Below are 15,425 nucleotides of genomic sequence, written 5' to 3' on the forward strand. Positions count from 1 at the left end.
AATTTCTATGTTTCCTGACTTAAACATTTTCTTATCTTTTCTTGGCTAAAAATAAAATCCCCCATGATTTTTATTTCTGAAACTTGCATTTTGTATAATTTGGAAGGGAAGGAACACAGTTCCTCAGACTATGTTCATTTCTGATCCAGCAGTGTGACATTAAAGTTATTTTTGAGAAAAAAAAAAAGTGTCAGACTCACTGCATTTAGTCTTCTTCCATCTACATACCTTTCTGTCCAGCTTGCGTGTGATAATATTCCCTGGGTTGCTGAGCCAGCTTTAGAGTCTGCACGTGGAGAACACAGATCTGTAGGATAATATAATGGCACCTGAGTTAGCAGGCTGCCCCCTGAAGCTCTGCTGGAAGTTACCATCCCAGGTGTCTGTCAAGCAAACTGCAAAAGCTTACCTTAAATATGAACCTATATATGAGCCTATATCTTGGGGCGCTTTTACACAACAGTCCCCATCATACAGCAAATGAAACACATTGGGCAGCCTATGTGCTGCTGGGTGCATCAGTCTTAGAGCTACTATTAAGGATTACTGATTTCTAAGTTATCTTCCATGTATCTTCGGGTTATTTTCATTTTTAATACAGAAACTCCTGTTCAGAACAGAAGGAGTGCAGCTCTTTGTAACATGTTGTCTTACACTTCAATTATCAAGGCACCCTGAATTCATTATCCTTTATCACTTTTTAGGCTGAGAGCACTTGTGCCAGTAGAGCTTTTTTTTTTATACTGGGATTTGATTTTTAATCTTTACTTTCATCTGCCCCTGTGTGACAGAGCTGTCCATAAGTGACAGACAAAAAGTATGCAGTTAAGAAAAGTCTGAAATATTTGCTAATTACCATCTCAGTGGTAAAAAAATCTTTACCAAGAGATGGTTACAAACTGTGTGTTAGATCTGCAGTATTTTCAGGCCAAAAAGAAAATGGCTCGCTTAAAAAGGAAAAAAAAATGTGGATTGTGCTCATTGGTATTTAAACTAGAAGTGCAAATGCTGTAGGTCAAATATTTTAAAACTGAAACAAAGGGAACAGTAACTCTGTCTATGACAGTGCATAGAATGCTAACTTTTAAAAGGCTGTGTGTATGTTAGGTGTTCTGTCATTAACTAAAATAAAACATAGTGAAATAGTCTTTCAGTGGAAGCACTAAATGAAGAATCTACTTTTAAATGGGACAGACCTGCCAGGACAGACTTTTGATATATGAATTATAATACAGAAGCTATCTTTCTCTCTTTAGAATTGTAAAATGCAAATGTGATTAAGTTAATTTACATAGCATTTGGTTAAAAAAATCAAGTAGTAACAGCAAGATGAAATATGAAAACAAAACAAAGCTCTTCAGAACAACTTTCTGTCAACATATGGGCACTCAAATTTATAGATGGGAACCCATGGGCAATTTCAAAAGTATGCAGGCAGCTGAGGCATCTAAATCATCTAAATCAGTAGAAAAGAGGTATCTTTTTTTTTTTTAAGTCCCCTTGTAGTTTGTGTATGGGACTCTACTTTAGAAATCCAGTTCTTGGCAACATTTGTTGCCTGCTCCCCAGGACAGAGCTGCTGAAACAGGATCTTCTGAAGATCTGGGTGGATGGTCTCATGGACAGAGAAATAATTGTCCTGAGAGATGTCCCAAGAAATCATCTGCATCCTGAATCAAAGCTTCATGGATTTACTGACTTTAATAGGTCTGTAGAGATGTGCAAAAAGGCAGATTGCAGCAGGGAGGGCTATTTATGTAGAGACTGAAGAGCTCGGAAAAGCCCGTGCAATTCCAGACCACACAGCCAGCAAATGGGCTTCTTGATCTTGCTTGTCATTTAGGATGTAACAGGTATTTTGTACGGTGGGTAGTCCTAATCTTGTACAAACACAGTGATGGGCCTGGGAGGAACTGGCCCAGTTTAGAAGAGGCTTGCTCTTATTCTTCTTTCACAGAAGATTAAAATCTCTTCATATCTTATTTTTCTCTTTGTTCTTCCATGGAAAACCTTGTCTAAGAAATTTTCTTCTTTTCTTACAGTCCTCATTCCATCCCAGATCGCCTGCGGATCAGAGTGAACCGGATTAATTTGCAAGAATATGAGGGGCTACTTTATGACAAGGAAAAACTGCGTGAAGCTTGTAAGTTGGAAGAAGCTAGGTTGTAGCTGCTTTTGGTAGAGCATTCTGTATAGATCTTATATTAGCAGTAACAACAAAACAAAAACAAAACAGGGTCAAGCACACATTTTGAGTGAGTCCTATGTGGACTATATGTTCATCTATCGATCTGTGCATATGCATATATACATTCTGTCTATATAAATACTGCCTGTATAAAGGGCATACACAGAGAATTCATGTGTTTTCTTACTTAACTATGCCTTCTGCAAGTTGATTTCATTTGCTGTAAAATAAGTGTTTTTCATACCTCTTATTTTATTTGCGTCTCTCTGTTGATTCTACTGGGTTTCTCCTAGCATATGAAACTTATTAAGGTTTTATGATTAGTACCAAATTTGAAACTTAATGAATGACCATGATTAATTTCATATTGCAAGAGCAGTCTGATCTTGAACATGGGTTTGGCACAGGTGCATTTATCTTGAGAAGCAAATCTGGTTTCCCTTACTCTTTAAGAGCCTTCAGTTTTGCACGTAAGAAAATAATCACTGTTTTGTTTCCTCATGTAATGGTTTAATTGCCACATTCAGGGGTAAGTCAAAAGCAGACAGACGGTTGCGTTGGCAACACTGATGATGATGATCCATGCTTAGAAATGGAGTTCCTTTCCTTGGTGACACACAGTCATTAATCAATGAGGGACACGTCTGCTTGTGATAACAATTTAATAGAGTCTTGTTCATGCATCTGGCTCATTATTCATATTAAATTACAAGGATGACTGTTTGTTGTGTAACAAAGCTTCAGCTCCCTCTGTAATATAGAGTGCTCTGGTAATTACAGGATGACACTCCTTTTAATTGGTTTACTTATCTTACTGTTGGAAGATAGTTAAACTGCTTCACTTTCACCCCTCCAGTTCCACCCCTCCTTATTCTTCTCTCATTTCATCTGCTCTCCATCCAACAAAAGAACTGAAATGGTTTGAATTTTAATGGAGGTTCTGACAGCCTTTTCTGAAGTTTGTTAGTACATTTGAGCCATAATTAAAGCAATCTAAGCCTTCATCTCTGGACTGAGAGGAATAATAACAAGAAGAGTATTATGGCTCACTGGAGAAGAATTTCTTTCAGGTTTAAGTTGAGAGTTTGACCTTGAGTATCCTTAGGGCCATGTTGGATAGATGTGTTTTCAATCCTGTTGGAAACAGTCTGGTTCCTTTGGTGGTTCTTCCTATGCCTTTCCAGCTGAGGACAACTATTCTCATCCAACTCACTACAGATGTAAATTTTGTTTATTTAGTATTTATTAAATAGATCTTAAGAGCCATTTATGTGGTCTGACAGGAGTTATACAACCTTTTACACTGTTGTCACTGCAACTGTAAATAAGTATTTGTTATTTGTCACCTTCAAAAACCATAATGATAACATTTTTAAAAAGAAAAAGTCCAGAGAATGATCTAGCTGCTTTCAAATTTGGTTTTAGACTATACACACATTTGATCACTTGCTGATCATGTGCTTAAGAGGTTTTTATTCAAAAAGTAGATGTTTGCACACCAAAAGTTAAAATGGTTGCTTTCATACATTGGCAGACCATCTTCAGGGGGGTCCTTTTGTATCTTTTTCAAATTCGTGTGTGATCAGATTGATAATATAATATAGCTGGGCTAGAGTATTCTTCCCTGACTCTGTTCATGAAGTTGTTTTTCCCGTCTGTCCTTCTTTACCCGTCTCAATGATTATTACGTATTACTGTTTTCACATTAAAATATCAGAAAGCAAATAATATCCCCACCAGCCTACAAAAAAAAAATCAGAAAATATATCTCACCTTACCCTCTGCAGATATTAGGAAAGCCCTGTATAAGGACACACAATTCACAGCATACACTGATAGTCATCAGTCTGTTTTTCTGGACATAAATCCTATCGTGTCCTATCAGAATTGTTCAACCTAAAGGCTGGACTAACAAGTTTACAGGAGGCTGATCTTGATTTGAAGATTCCTAGCTAATGCTAACTATGGCTGAAGAAAATCCTGTATGGGAAGAGAAGCACTCTCTAAACAGTCAGAAATCAAACTGTTTAAAATATGAACTCCTTGAATTTCATCCAGCTCCTTGAATTCCATGAAGCAGAAAAATGGAAAATCCCTGTGGTTCTAGAACTAAGATCCCAGCTTCCCTGTGACTTACTGCAAAATGCTTGTATCTCCTCTGGGAACTGAGATGTAGTCAGACATCAAGCTGAATCATTATACTAGAGGACTGCACAACCTCAGTTTTTGAGGAAGGAAGCTGGAAAATCACATAAATGTTCCTTTTAAGAAGAGCAGATAGCCATTTTAATTGTATTTCTGACATAGATAATTGGATACATATTAAATGGCTTTCTGATGGGAAGTCTATAGATCACTGCCTGCCTGTCCCTATCATTTACTAAACACGTCTATGGAATAAGCATGCTGTCTCAGTCCTCATCAGCAAACCTTTTCATGGAGCATTGCCACTAGAAATTATTTGGTTAGAGGAGGAAGAGGGAGTGCTGAGGCATAAGAAGTAACTCTCATTCTTTACCTAGGAGTCTATAATGGGCAGGGTGGGTTGAGGAGAAAGAGTTTTGCTGTCCAAAATAAATGACCATAACAAGTTAATGATTGAAATTTTGCCAGTCTTAATCAAAAATTAAAACAGATAATATTTGTGCACTAGCAAAATACAATGAGGATGATACTAAGTTAGGAGGAGCTGTTGACTTCCCTGAGGGTAGAGAGACCTTGCAGAGAGCACTCAACAAATTAGAGGGCTTGACAATCACCAACAGTAAGAAGTTTTACAAGAGTAACTGCCAGATTCTGTACCTGGGATGGGGCAACAGTGGGTATATGTACAGACTGGGGCATGAGAGACTGGAGAGCAGCCTCATGGAAAGGGATCTGGGGGCTGTGTTTGATGTCAAGTTGAATAGGAGTCAGCAGTGTGCCCTGGCAGACAAAAGGGCCAAGCACATTCTGGGGTGCATCAGGCACAGCACTGCTAACTGGTTGAGGGAAGGGATTGTCCTGTTCTGCTCTGCACTGGTGCAGCCTCACCTTTACTACTGTGTGCAGTTATGGGTGCCCCAACATAAGAAGGACATAAAACTATTAGCATCCAAAGGAGGACTATGGAGATGGTGAAGCATCTAGAGAGTAAGGTGTATGAGGAGCAGCTGAGGTCACCTGGATTGTTCATCCCAGAGCAGAGCAGGCTGAGGGGAGGCCTCATGGCGGCCTGCAGCTTCCTCACAAGGGGAGTGGAGGGGCAGGCGCTGAGCTCTGCTCTCTGGGGACAGCGACAGGACCTGAGGGAACAGCACGGAGCTGGGACAGGGGAGGGTCAGGCTGGGTGTCAGGAAAAGGTTTTGCACTGAGAGGTTGGTCAGGCACTGCAGCAGGCTCCCCAGGGCAGTGGTCATGGCACCGAGCCTGCCAGCGTTCGTTTGGGCAATATGTTGCCAAACATATGGTTTAATTTTTATGTAGTCTTGTGTGGAGCTAGGAGTTGGACTCAATGATCTTTGTGGGTCCCTTCTAACTCAGGATATTCTGTGATTCTATGATTCTAAGAGCAGTCACATTGGGTCTTGTTACAGCAGTATTTCTTCAAGGCCTGTTTTAAGAGGGGTAGCTTCCTGCAGCACAAATATAGCTCTCAGGTGCATGTGTGTCTCTCTTGATACTCACAAGAGACTCACTTTACATATCTGTCAAGGCTTTGGCAGAACACCTGCAACTTAATTCCAGAATACTGTGCCTTACCATTCATTCTCTGCCCACACCAATTAAAAGCACTTCTACCTCCCCAGATCTTTTGAAAACTAAACCAGAATCCCACAGCAATCTGAAAAGGAAAAGGAAGCCAGTTAATAACGACTCATGCTGTTATCCCTGAAGGAACAATAGCAAAGAAGCTATTATGGTTTTTGCCTGTCACATGTCTACATAATAGAGTTTTGAAAGCTCTGACATCAGTGTAATAATCTGGATCACTTTAACTCACAGTAAATACATTTCACTCCTCTTGTTTGCTTGAAATACTGATTTGATTCTATCAGCTGCTTCATCTGAAATTGTACTTCCTGACATCTAACAACTCGTCATACAAACTGTTCCATGAAGATTAATCTTCACTGTACTGGAGGTAGACACCTCATTTTAAAACCTTCTGAGCAATTAAAGAATGTAGTTTTGTCCTCTGAAGGTCAAAACTCTTCTTAGCCTGGTCTCTTCTGTTGCTCTCTATATTATTATTTTTTTTTAGCACTGCAGCTGCCATTTAACCAAGACACTGTTTCTGAATTTCCCCTTCCTTCTCTCCCTATGTTCTTCTTCTCCTTCATTCTTTCTTCTGTCAGCATCTCAGTATTGTCTGTGCGATGATTGATGCTGGTACAAGGGATGCTTATTGATCCTTCTGTGAGGGGGTGAATGCTTCCATGCACTCTCTTAGGAAAGGGATATATCCTCTTCATTTTATGTTATAATGTTCTTTGTTGCTGCAAACGTAGTTGTCAACTCTAACACCTTCCTTATATGTCCCAAGCACTTGTCACCCTAATCACCAGTTTCACTTCCTCCTGCCCAATATGATAGTTGATCCAAAGCAGCATTATAAATCACAGAATCACAAAATGGCCAAAGGTGGAAGGGATCTCTGAAGATCATCTAGTCCAATGCCCCTGATGAGCAGGAACACACCTAGAGCACATTGCGCAGGATGGCATCCAGGCAGGTTTTGAACATTTCCAGAGAAGGAGACTCCGCAACCTCTCTGGGCAACCTGTTCCAGTGCTGTCACCCTCACAGTAAAGAAATGCCCTCTCATATTCAGCTGGAATTTCCTGCGCTTCAGTTTTTGTCTGTTGCTTCTCATCCTGTCGCTGGGCACAATTGAAAAGAGACTAGCTCCATCCTCTTGACACCCTCCCCTCAGATATTTATACACATTGATGAGGTCTCCCCTCAATCCTCTCTTTTCCAGGCTAAACAGGCCCAGCTCTCTCAGCCTGTCCTCGTACGACAGGTGCTCCAGCCCTCTAAGCATCTTAGTAGCCCTCCTCTGGACTCGCTCCAGTAGTTCTGTGTTCCTCTTGTACCAGGGAGCCCAGAACTGGACACAATGCTCCAGGTGTGGCCTCACCAGGGCTGAGTAGAGGGGGAGGATCACCTCCCTTGACCTGCTGGCAACACTCTTCTGAATGCAGCTCAGGATACCGTTGGCCTTCTTGGCCACAAGGGCCCACTGCTGTCTCATGGTCAGCCTGCTGTCCACCAGGACTCCCATGTCCCTCTCTGCAGAGCTGCACTTCAGCAAGTCACCCTCCAGCCTGTACCAGTGCTTGGGGTTATTCCTACCAAGGTGCAGGACACTGCACTTGCCCTTGTTGAACTTCATGAGGTTCCTCTCAGCCTAACCCTCCAGCCTGTTGAGGTCCCTCTGAATGGCAGCACAGCCCTCTGGGGTGTCAGCCACTCCTCCAAGCTTTGTGTCATCAGCAAACTTGCTGAGGGTGCACTCTGCTCCATCATCCTTGTGGTTAATGACTAAGTTGAACAATACTGGACCCAGTACTGACCCCTGGGGGACACTACTAGCTACAGGCCTCCAACTAGACCACACCACTAAGCACAACCGTCTGAACATGGGGGAACAAGACAATTGTTCTTAAAAAGGCAAAATCTTTCTGTTTATGATACCCAATTTTCCCCATTCCATTTCCACTAAGAAATTCTTGACAATGGAAGTATATGCAGAAATTAATTATTGAAACCAAGCACATCCATAAATTAATTAGTGCTCAAGAGGTCCTCACACCTTCTTTGTCCTTCCTAGCAACATTGCTGTAGATTTACACCATGAAGATGGAGGGGTGAATTAGCTCACCAGCAGCAGTAAATGCACACGATGTTATTTATTTATTTTTTATATTTTTTGTTTTTATTTTTTAATATAACCTGTCAGTTCTTAGTGCCCTTTACATGTTTTGCATACTGTAGCCCTGCAGATCCCATCTTAGTAGCTCAACACCACTAAGAGGGAATCACACTCAACCACAGTGGCATCAGTATCAGAAATAAGTCTCAGCTCTGTGACAGCTCTGAGTCTCTCACACCACCATCTTTAACACAGAACCAGCCATTCCTTATCTCCTCTGGAATAAAATGGCACAGTAAATTAAATAGCTTTCTCTTTTACCTCCTTGCTTTGTGTGTGTGTGTGTGTGTGTGTGTAGGGATGGAGGGTAACATGATGTGACATCAACCTCAGATTCTTATTTCTTCTCCAGTAATCTGTCCCTTACCTACTATATCTAGCCAAATATCTATGTTGCATATGTCACTGCCTTCAATTTCTGTAGGTTATCTGAGAGTTTGGGGGTCATCTGATGAGTTCTTATTGAGTACATGGACTAACAAGATTTTGAGTAATTTGAGATGTGTACATATACAGAGATAACGTGGCTTCCCTATACCGGTGGTGTACTTAGCACAGTTTGAGAATCCCAGATCTATGAAATGTATTCTGATTCTTTAAAGCTCAGGGATATAGTGGGTGAATACAATTTGGAGAGAATTTCATATGATTTTGAGCAACAAGATAAATAATAAGAGGTCAGTGCTGAGGATTTGGTATTTACATCTTGAATCCTCATAATGTAGAGGACATGGGATCTTCTACTAGGTGTCTATTTTAAAGAGGGAAATCTGATCTAGCAGATGAAGCCAGGACAAGGCTGATTAGCCACTTAAGGAAATGTGCTCAGATTGGAAGGCTATTTGATATGAATGGGTGTAGGTGGAATGCATTGCATAGCTACAAACCCACTCTTTTGCCCTGTAAAGTAAGTACCAATGGTCACTTGTCAGGAGGTGTCTTAGAGTACATGGTGGCTTATTTGTAGAGGTTCTTTAAAAGGCAACATTGCCCAAAGACTGTCTACTAGATTTCACTCAGCTGAAAAGTCACCACATTGCTCTAACAGCTTTGCTTTCTCAATGTGTGTTGTTCAGATATTAGCTAATTCATGTATTTTTCTCTCACAGTGGTGTAGTAAGATCCGAAACTGAGAGGGTTGAATGGGTTGCCTAAAGTCACCTAGAAAGATGGTAAACCAAGAGGATTAGAAGTCAGCAGTGAGTTAAATATTGGAAACTGCTGTTTCTGTGCTCCTAGATTCTCATGCTGGTGTTTACAGATGTAAACCACTGATAAATGTTTGTAAATTGTTATAAGCGAGACCACGCTATTTTCTGGTCGAAGATAATTTATTAATTAAGTAAGCAGGTACAAGCAAAACAGCGCTGGGCGGCTGGGGAGTCTCCGCTCCACCACAGCACGCAACTTTCCCTTTTCAGTGTCGCCGTTTTATAGCATCCAAGTTCGGCTTGTCAGCATCCAAGTTTCAGCTTGTCAGGACTTGTTGAATCTTCTGAAGCTGTGCAGTTCGTTCTGTTTCTTTCAATGATCATGCGTTGTGCTCGTGTTCAAGGGTAGCAAAAGCAAAAGCAGCAAGCAGTATTTCAGAGTCTTTGTTTTACCAAGGATGTTTATCCAACACCCCCTCCCCACTATCTACTTGCTTAGTCTTCCCCTTAACAGGTCGTAAATTGCAAAACCTTATCTTCTCAGCAGATTCTCTGAATTCCTTTTAAAGACAATGAACAAACACCCGCTAATTTATCACATAAATGAAACAGAAATGACAAAAACAAAGATGAAGTTGCCAAAGGCATTGTTTGTGTCTTTTTTTCGGTCTTTTTTTTTGGATGAGACCTTGTGGGCTTTGTCCAGACAGTACAATAAATTACATTTCTCTTTTTGACTCATGTACACACGCATGCATGTGTGCATACACAGATGTATTCAAAGATTAGAAAGACACCGGAGTCCAACAGAAGAAAAAATATGATGTGATCAGATAATTAAAGGCAGTAGCACAATAAGTATACACACACATTTTGAAATAGGCAACTTTAATCTTGGCTTTTTCTAATTTGAGCTGTTGGCTTTGTAGTCGTAACAACATTTGTTTAACAGAGTATGTCATTGCCTGGATTAAAGAAACAACAGCATAAAAATAAACCCAAACCACTGAATTTACATCTTATGTCATTGAGTGGATTCCACACAGAGCAACATCCACAGTTAACACAGTCTCCTGCCTTTTGAGCTAGTGGGGGAACTGTCAAGTGTAAGGCTGTGCTCTCCTTTGACCTAGAAGAGATGGGTGGTATTCCAGTACATTTCATAAATATATATTGACCCCATAGGAGCAGGAGAAACAAAATACTAAGTTCCATTGCAGACTTTCCAGGAAATCATGCTATAGTTTGACTTTATGGCATAGACTTTTCTGAGAGATTTTTCTGTGCATATTCCACTTCTGTTTTGTTTCCTATCACTTTCCTTGTGTGATTTCCTCTTACCTTTTCAGTCCTGGTCTTCCTCTTTGGTGTCCTGTCCCACTCATATCCTTCCTGTCTATCTTTGTGTATTTCTCCAGATCTCACAGCTCATGTTCCTGTTCTTAATGCTAAATGTGTATGCATTGCTCAGCCAGGCCTCTTTCAGATCTTAGTCCTAATACCTCTTCCTTACCAGTTTCAATTCCAAGCTCTTCACGGTCTTCTTCCTTGGTGTAGCAAGGTGTTGGAGAAGTCACTGACGGCCTGGAGGGGATGACCACCCTCTCAAATGTTCTAAAACAGGTCTGGTAACTACCTCCATTGTGTTTTACTTCCTGACATATGAGGATTTTAAAATTGAATCACTAGTGCTGAAAAAAACTAGCAAACAGCCAAGCCAACCGAAGGAGGCTTAATTTCTGTCCGTAGAATAAACAAAAAAGATCTGAAGAGACACATGGCTTAGATTTGTTTGGGAAGAAAATCCTTTCGTACAAACTTAGTTGTATTAAAACCATGCTGGAAAAGTCAAACCTCTTAAATTAAGTGTCTGAATATTTTAGATTTCTCTCACAAGAACTTACTTGGTTCTACACACTTCTAATATCAGTGGAAACCCCTCAGGAAAATGACATTCTTATAACATCTTCAGTAGTGAGGATCGTTTATTTGCTACATTAAACATTTACAGTCTAATGTCTAATCTTCCCTTTCCCCCTTGAGGTATGTCAGAATAGGAGTGAGTTTTCCTGGCATTCATATCTACCTTAATGATCTGTCTTGGGGCTGTTTTGTTTGGGATTTGTGTGGGTGTTAAGATCACAAATTGAATCCTTTCATAACAATAAATGGGGAAGTTAATTGAATTTTACTTTTTCTTGATGGTGTAGTATGCAATATTTTCAGGCTTCTTCCATTTATGTTCTCAGTACTATTAAAGAGGTCGATAGCTTTAGGTATTCAACATAATGGACAGTTAATAGGAATATTTTTTCTTTGTTTATAAATTCCATAGCTAATTTCATGAAGACTTAGGAAATCACTACTAATCTTGCAGTCATTAGAGCATCACATTAGCCATACTGCTGTACCTACCTTACCCTCCTCCTGCTGATACTTGATTGTGGTTAGCACTGCTAGGAACAAAAAGCTTTCCATGGTGCTGGTTCAGAATATGAAGCAACTGCATGCCTGTCTCATCTCGTAGGGTTCTTGCACTGCTGCTCATCACTGCAATACTAGAGTCTTTATCCACAGCTTCTTGGACAAAGTTCTTTTCACCATTTAGAGAACACAAAGAAGCTGGGAGCTGGATGCAAGCAGCCAGAAGAGCAGGCGCCTCAGGAGAAAAATTTCTGGCACTTGAATGCTGTGGCTTGGCTTGTGATCTGAGACTATCTGATATTTTTGGCATATTCCCACACATGGATATATCCATGTAGTCACAGGAATGGACAGTGTGTGGGTGTATGGGAAAGTTGATCTGCGGCGCTTGTGATCTTAACACGTGCAAGGCTTTGTCTTCCCCTCCCACCTCTGACCTGACACGTCTAGTAATGACTGTGTCCCACAGCACTGTTTTGTACTGTTCACATCCTCAACCACACTGAGCTATTCAGAAAAGGTAGGAGTCCCTTTATTCCCTAATGAAAGTGTCCACAATGACACTGAATGCCAGGCATTGCATGCAGGTTAACTTTATGCCTTTAACTGATTCATCATAACTTACCCCATTTTGGCTTTGTAGCACAGTGTTGCCCTATATTTAGAAGGAACAACAATCTCAGATTTTCAATCCCATTGTAAGGGTTTGCTTTTGTTTCCAAACAGCAGCTATTGTGAAGCGTTTTGAAAATCTTGTCTGCACAATGTATTGTGCATGCTTACTGTGGTTTATGATATAAATGAGGACTGGAAACATTTTACGTGCTGGAAGACAAATGGGTCTCCCAACCCCCAACCCACCCTCCCCAAAAGCAACTTTTGGCAAGCAAAATTTTGGCTTATATTGTAGTATTATCCATTTTAAAAGGTTTTTAAGCGAGCATGAACCAAGCGGGATGGAACCATCTGAGACCCACCCAATGTTCTTGGCTAGCCATTGACCCATAAAACCAGAGGCTGTGCTTGTTCCGGGTTTCCAGGTAGCAGAAGTCACACAATTCTTTTTAAGAGCAAAGTCACATGACCCAAAATTCTTCTATAGCCACCAAGAACAGATGTGATGTAATTTAATTACACTTGTGAATTATCACTTGCTTCTTCAGTCATGCGGAAAAGGCTCAGAAGTGCCACTGCTGAACTATGTATTGCATACTAGTGCTTTCTTTTCAGATTTTTTTTTTGGTGTATTTCTTTAGAATTCCAAATATTTCTAAGGTCCTTCTGTTTTGGGCTGTCAGGAACGGTGATGGTTAAAGATTGCCATTCTGTGTTAACTGCATCGTTTCAGTGGGTCAAAGCTCTGGTCCCCATTAAGTGCATACACTCCTTCATGGCGGAAGGAATCGATAGACAAGACAAAATATGTGGTGACAGTTTATGACAGTGGTGTAGCTCCCTAGTGCCTTTGTAACTGTTGGAGGAGTAGTCATGTCTGCTGCAATTCACTTTTTAGTGCTATAAAAGATCTTAACAAACACTCCTTCAGTAAGGGCTGCAGAGGGATCTCCTGAATTGAAACTAGATAGTCATTAAGTACTCTTTGCAAAGAGCTTAAGGGTCTGCTGTCAGAGCACGTTAACTGATAGCGAACACTAAGCAAAGAGAATCAGTCTGTAACCCAGGGTGTCAGCAGACGTAAAACAAACCCAGCCGGCAATTGACCCTCGTTCCACTTGTCTCACAAGCTCTGTTGTGTAATGAAAAAACCCTAGAGGTTGCAATGAGCATTGTTCCCTGCTGGCCTTTCTGAAAAAGAGCAGGTGGATTGGGATCATTGTTAGATGTCAGTGTTACTTCAGGAGACGTGCAGGCAGCTCTCTTCTTTCCTAGTTTTTCTGCTTAGCCCTTCCTTATTTCCTCATTTCTCCCTCCCTGCTGTTTGTTGTTGTTGTTGTTTTGGTGGTGTTTTGTTTGTTTGTTTGTTTCCTGTTTCTGTTTTTCCCAGACTCATAGCTGTTCTGCTGTTTAAATTGCCTTCTGAATATGATGCTGGCAGCACTGGTGATGTATCTCTGGAGTCCTGCACTGGCCTCTAAGGCGCATAATGACCTTGGCAGCTGTAGGTGCTGCCTGACTCTCCTCCCTGACACCACTAAATTTCTCTGTATGCTTCCAGCCTCAGTGGGCCACAAGAACATGAGCCACAGAGACATTCCCCATTACCTCTTGTCACTGTCTTGTTCACTTATCAGGATGGAAAGCTTCTCAGTAGATAAGTATCTCAGGGTCCCTCTTAATCAACTTTTTTTTGAATGACAGGAGGAGCTGCAGAACAGTTATTTTTTCTAGTTACCTCAGTACTGTCAGTGACCTTAAGTTGCTTCTTGTTATTCAGTTACCAAAATTGTTTATGAGATGATATTCTTCTCTCCTTCTGGAATACTTCATGTGATGATTTAAATCTCTCTCCTGCTGCTTCCCTATGTTTGGGGGCATTGTTTGATTAAAGACCCTCCAGGGAGGAAAAAGAACCTAATTTAGAGATTCAGTTTCAGGCGTTCAGGTGCTTGAGGATTTTCTTATTTGTTTCCTTTTTATTTAATGAGATTTTGGTAGGCAGCTCTCCTGATACCTTCCTTGTAGACTCACATATGTTTTCTCTTTCTCTTTCTCTCTCTCTTTTTTTTTTTTTTTTCCTCCTAGTGGCTGCAGGAATGGAATGGTTGTGAAAAGCATGTTATTAAAAATGCTGCCTTCATCTGAGGGAAATTATTTGCTGTATTTTTACATATTTTTTTTTCCCTGAGAAAATATGGACATGTGTCAATGTTGTTTGTAGATGGAATAATACCTGTTTTGATTTAAAAGCACCCTTACATCAAAATAGTACAACGCTGGATAGTTTTGTCTTAAGTGAGGCTGTGACTTCAGGGATACCTTTTAACTTTGGTTGACTTTTACTGTGGCTGCTTACTATGGTTGTCACATGGCTTTGGAAATACAAAGCTGAAGCTGATAACGTCTGAGTATTTTTTTTCCCTTAAATGCTAGTATAAAATGAAGTGAAGTAATATCCATGCTGCAGTTTTTTTTTGTTTTTTTTTTTTTCCCTGCCAAAATAAGTAAATGTATAATTATAAAACAAGTATGTCTCTAACCTTACTTATGTCAACAAATAAACAAGCTCAGGCTGGAAAACAGAAGCAGCCCTATTCTTTCATATTAGTTGATGCAGTTCCAGGACAGATCTGCTGGAGAATAAAGAGGAAATCCAAAGAATACTGTTTACAACAAAATCCTAGTAGAATTTAAAAATAAATTAGAGAATATATTTATTTTTTAACCATCTAAGTATTTTTTTCTTATTTTTCAATACTTTGAATCATTTCTGTAGAATTTTAAGTTTTGAAAATGAAATTTCACTCATATTTGAATGCACAAGAACACCTCCCTGAACTCTGGTTCTGCAGTGTGTTCTTTTCTTTGCATTAAATAATTGATGTTCACATTAGACAATGAAGTACAAAATTTAACTGAATCTGCTTTAGCTTCTTCAGGATGAAAAGCAGTTGAAAGCCAGAATCTTTGATAATTACAAATGGGTAAGACTAATGATATTTTTCATCATAATGATGAATATTATGTTCCTGTTTTTAAGTGACTGTTAAGATATAGATAACAAAGAGATTTAGTAAGGATATTAAAAGCAACAACAACAACAAAACATATTGCAAATCTTCTTTTA

General features: G+C 40.1%; 1 protein-coding gene across 3 annotated transcripts in view; it reads left to right on the forward strand.

The window, feature by feature from the left end:
- DGKI (diacylglycerol kinase iota) overlaps positions 1-15,425 on the forward strand; it is a 212,342-nt gene that overhangs the window by 135,528 nt on the left and 61,389 nt on the right. For all 3 annotated transcript variants that reach the window (XM_083801009.1, XM_083801007.1, XM_083801008.1), the window contains one exon: positions 2,043-2,143. In XM_083801009.1, coding sequence (XP_083657135.1) covers positions 2,043-2,143 — 101 coding nt within the window. The remainder of the gene's footprint in view (positions 1-2,042; positions 2,144-15,425) is intronic.

This window comes from Anser anser (assembly GCF_964211835.1).
Source record: "Anser anser genome assembly, chromosome: 1".
NCBI lineage: Eukaryota > Metazoa > Chordata > Aves > Anseriformes > Anatidae > Anser > Anser anser.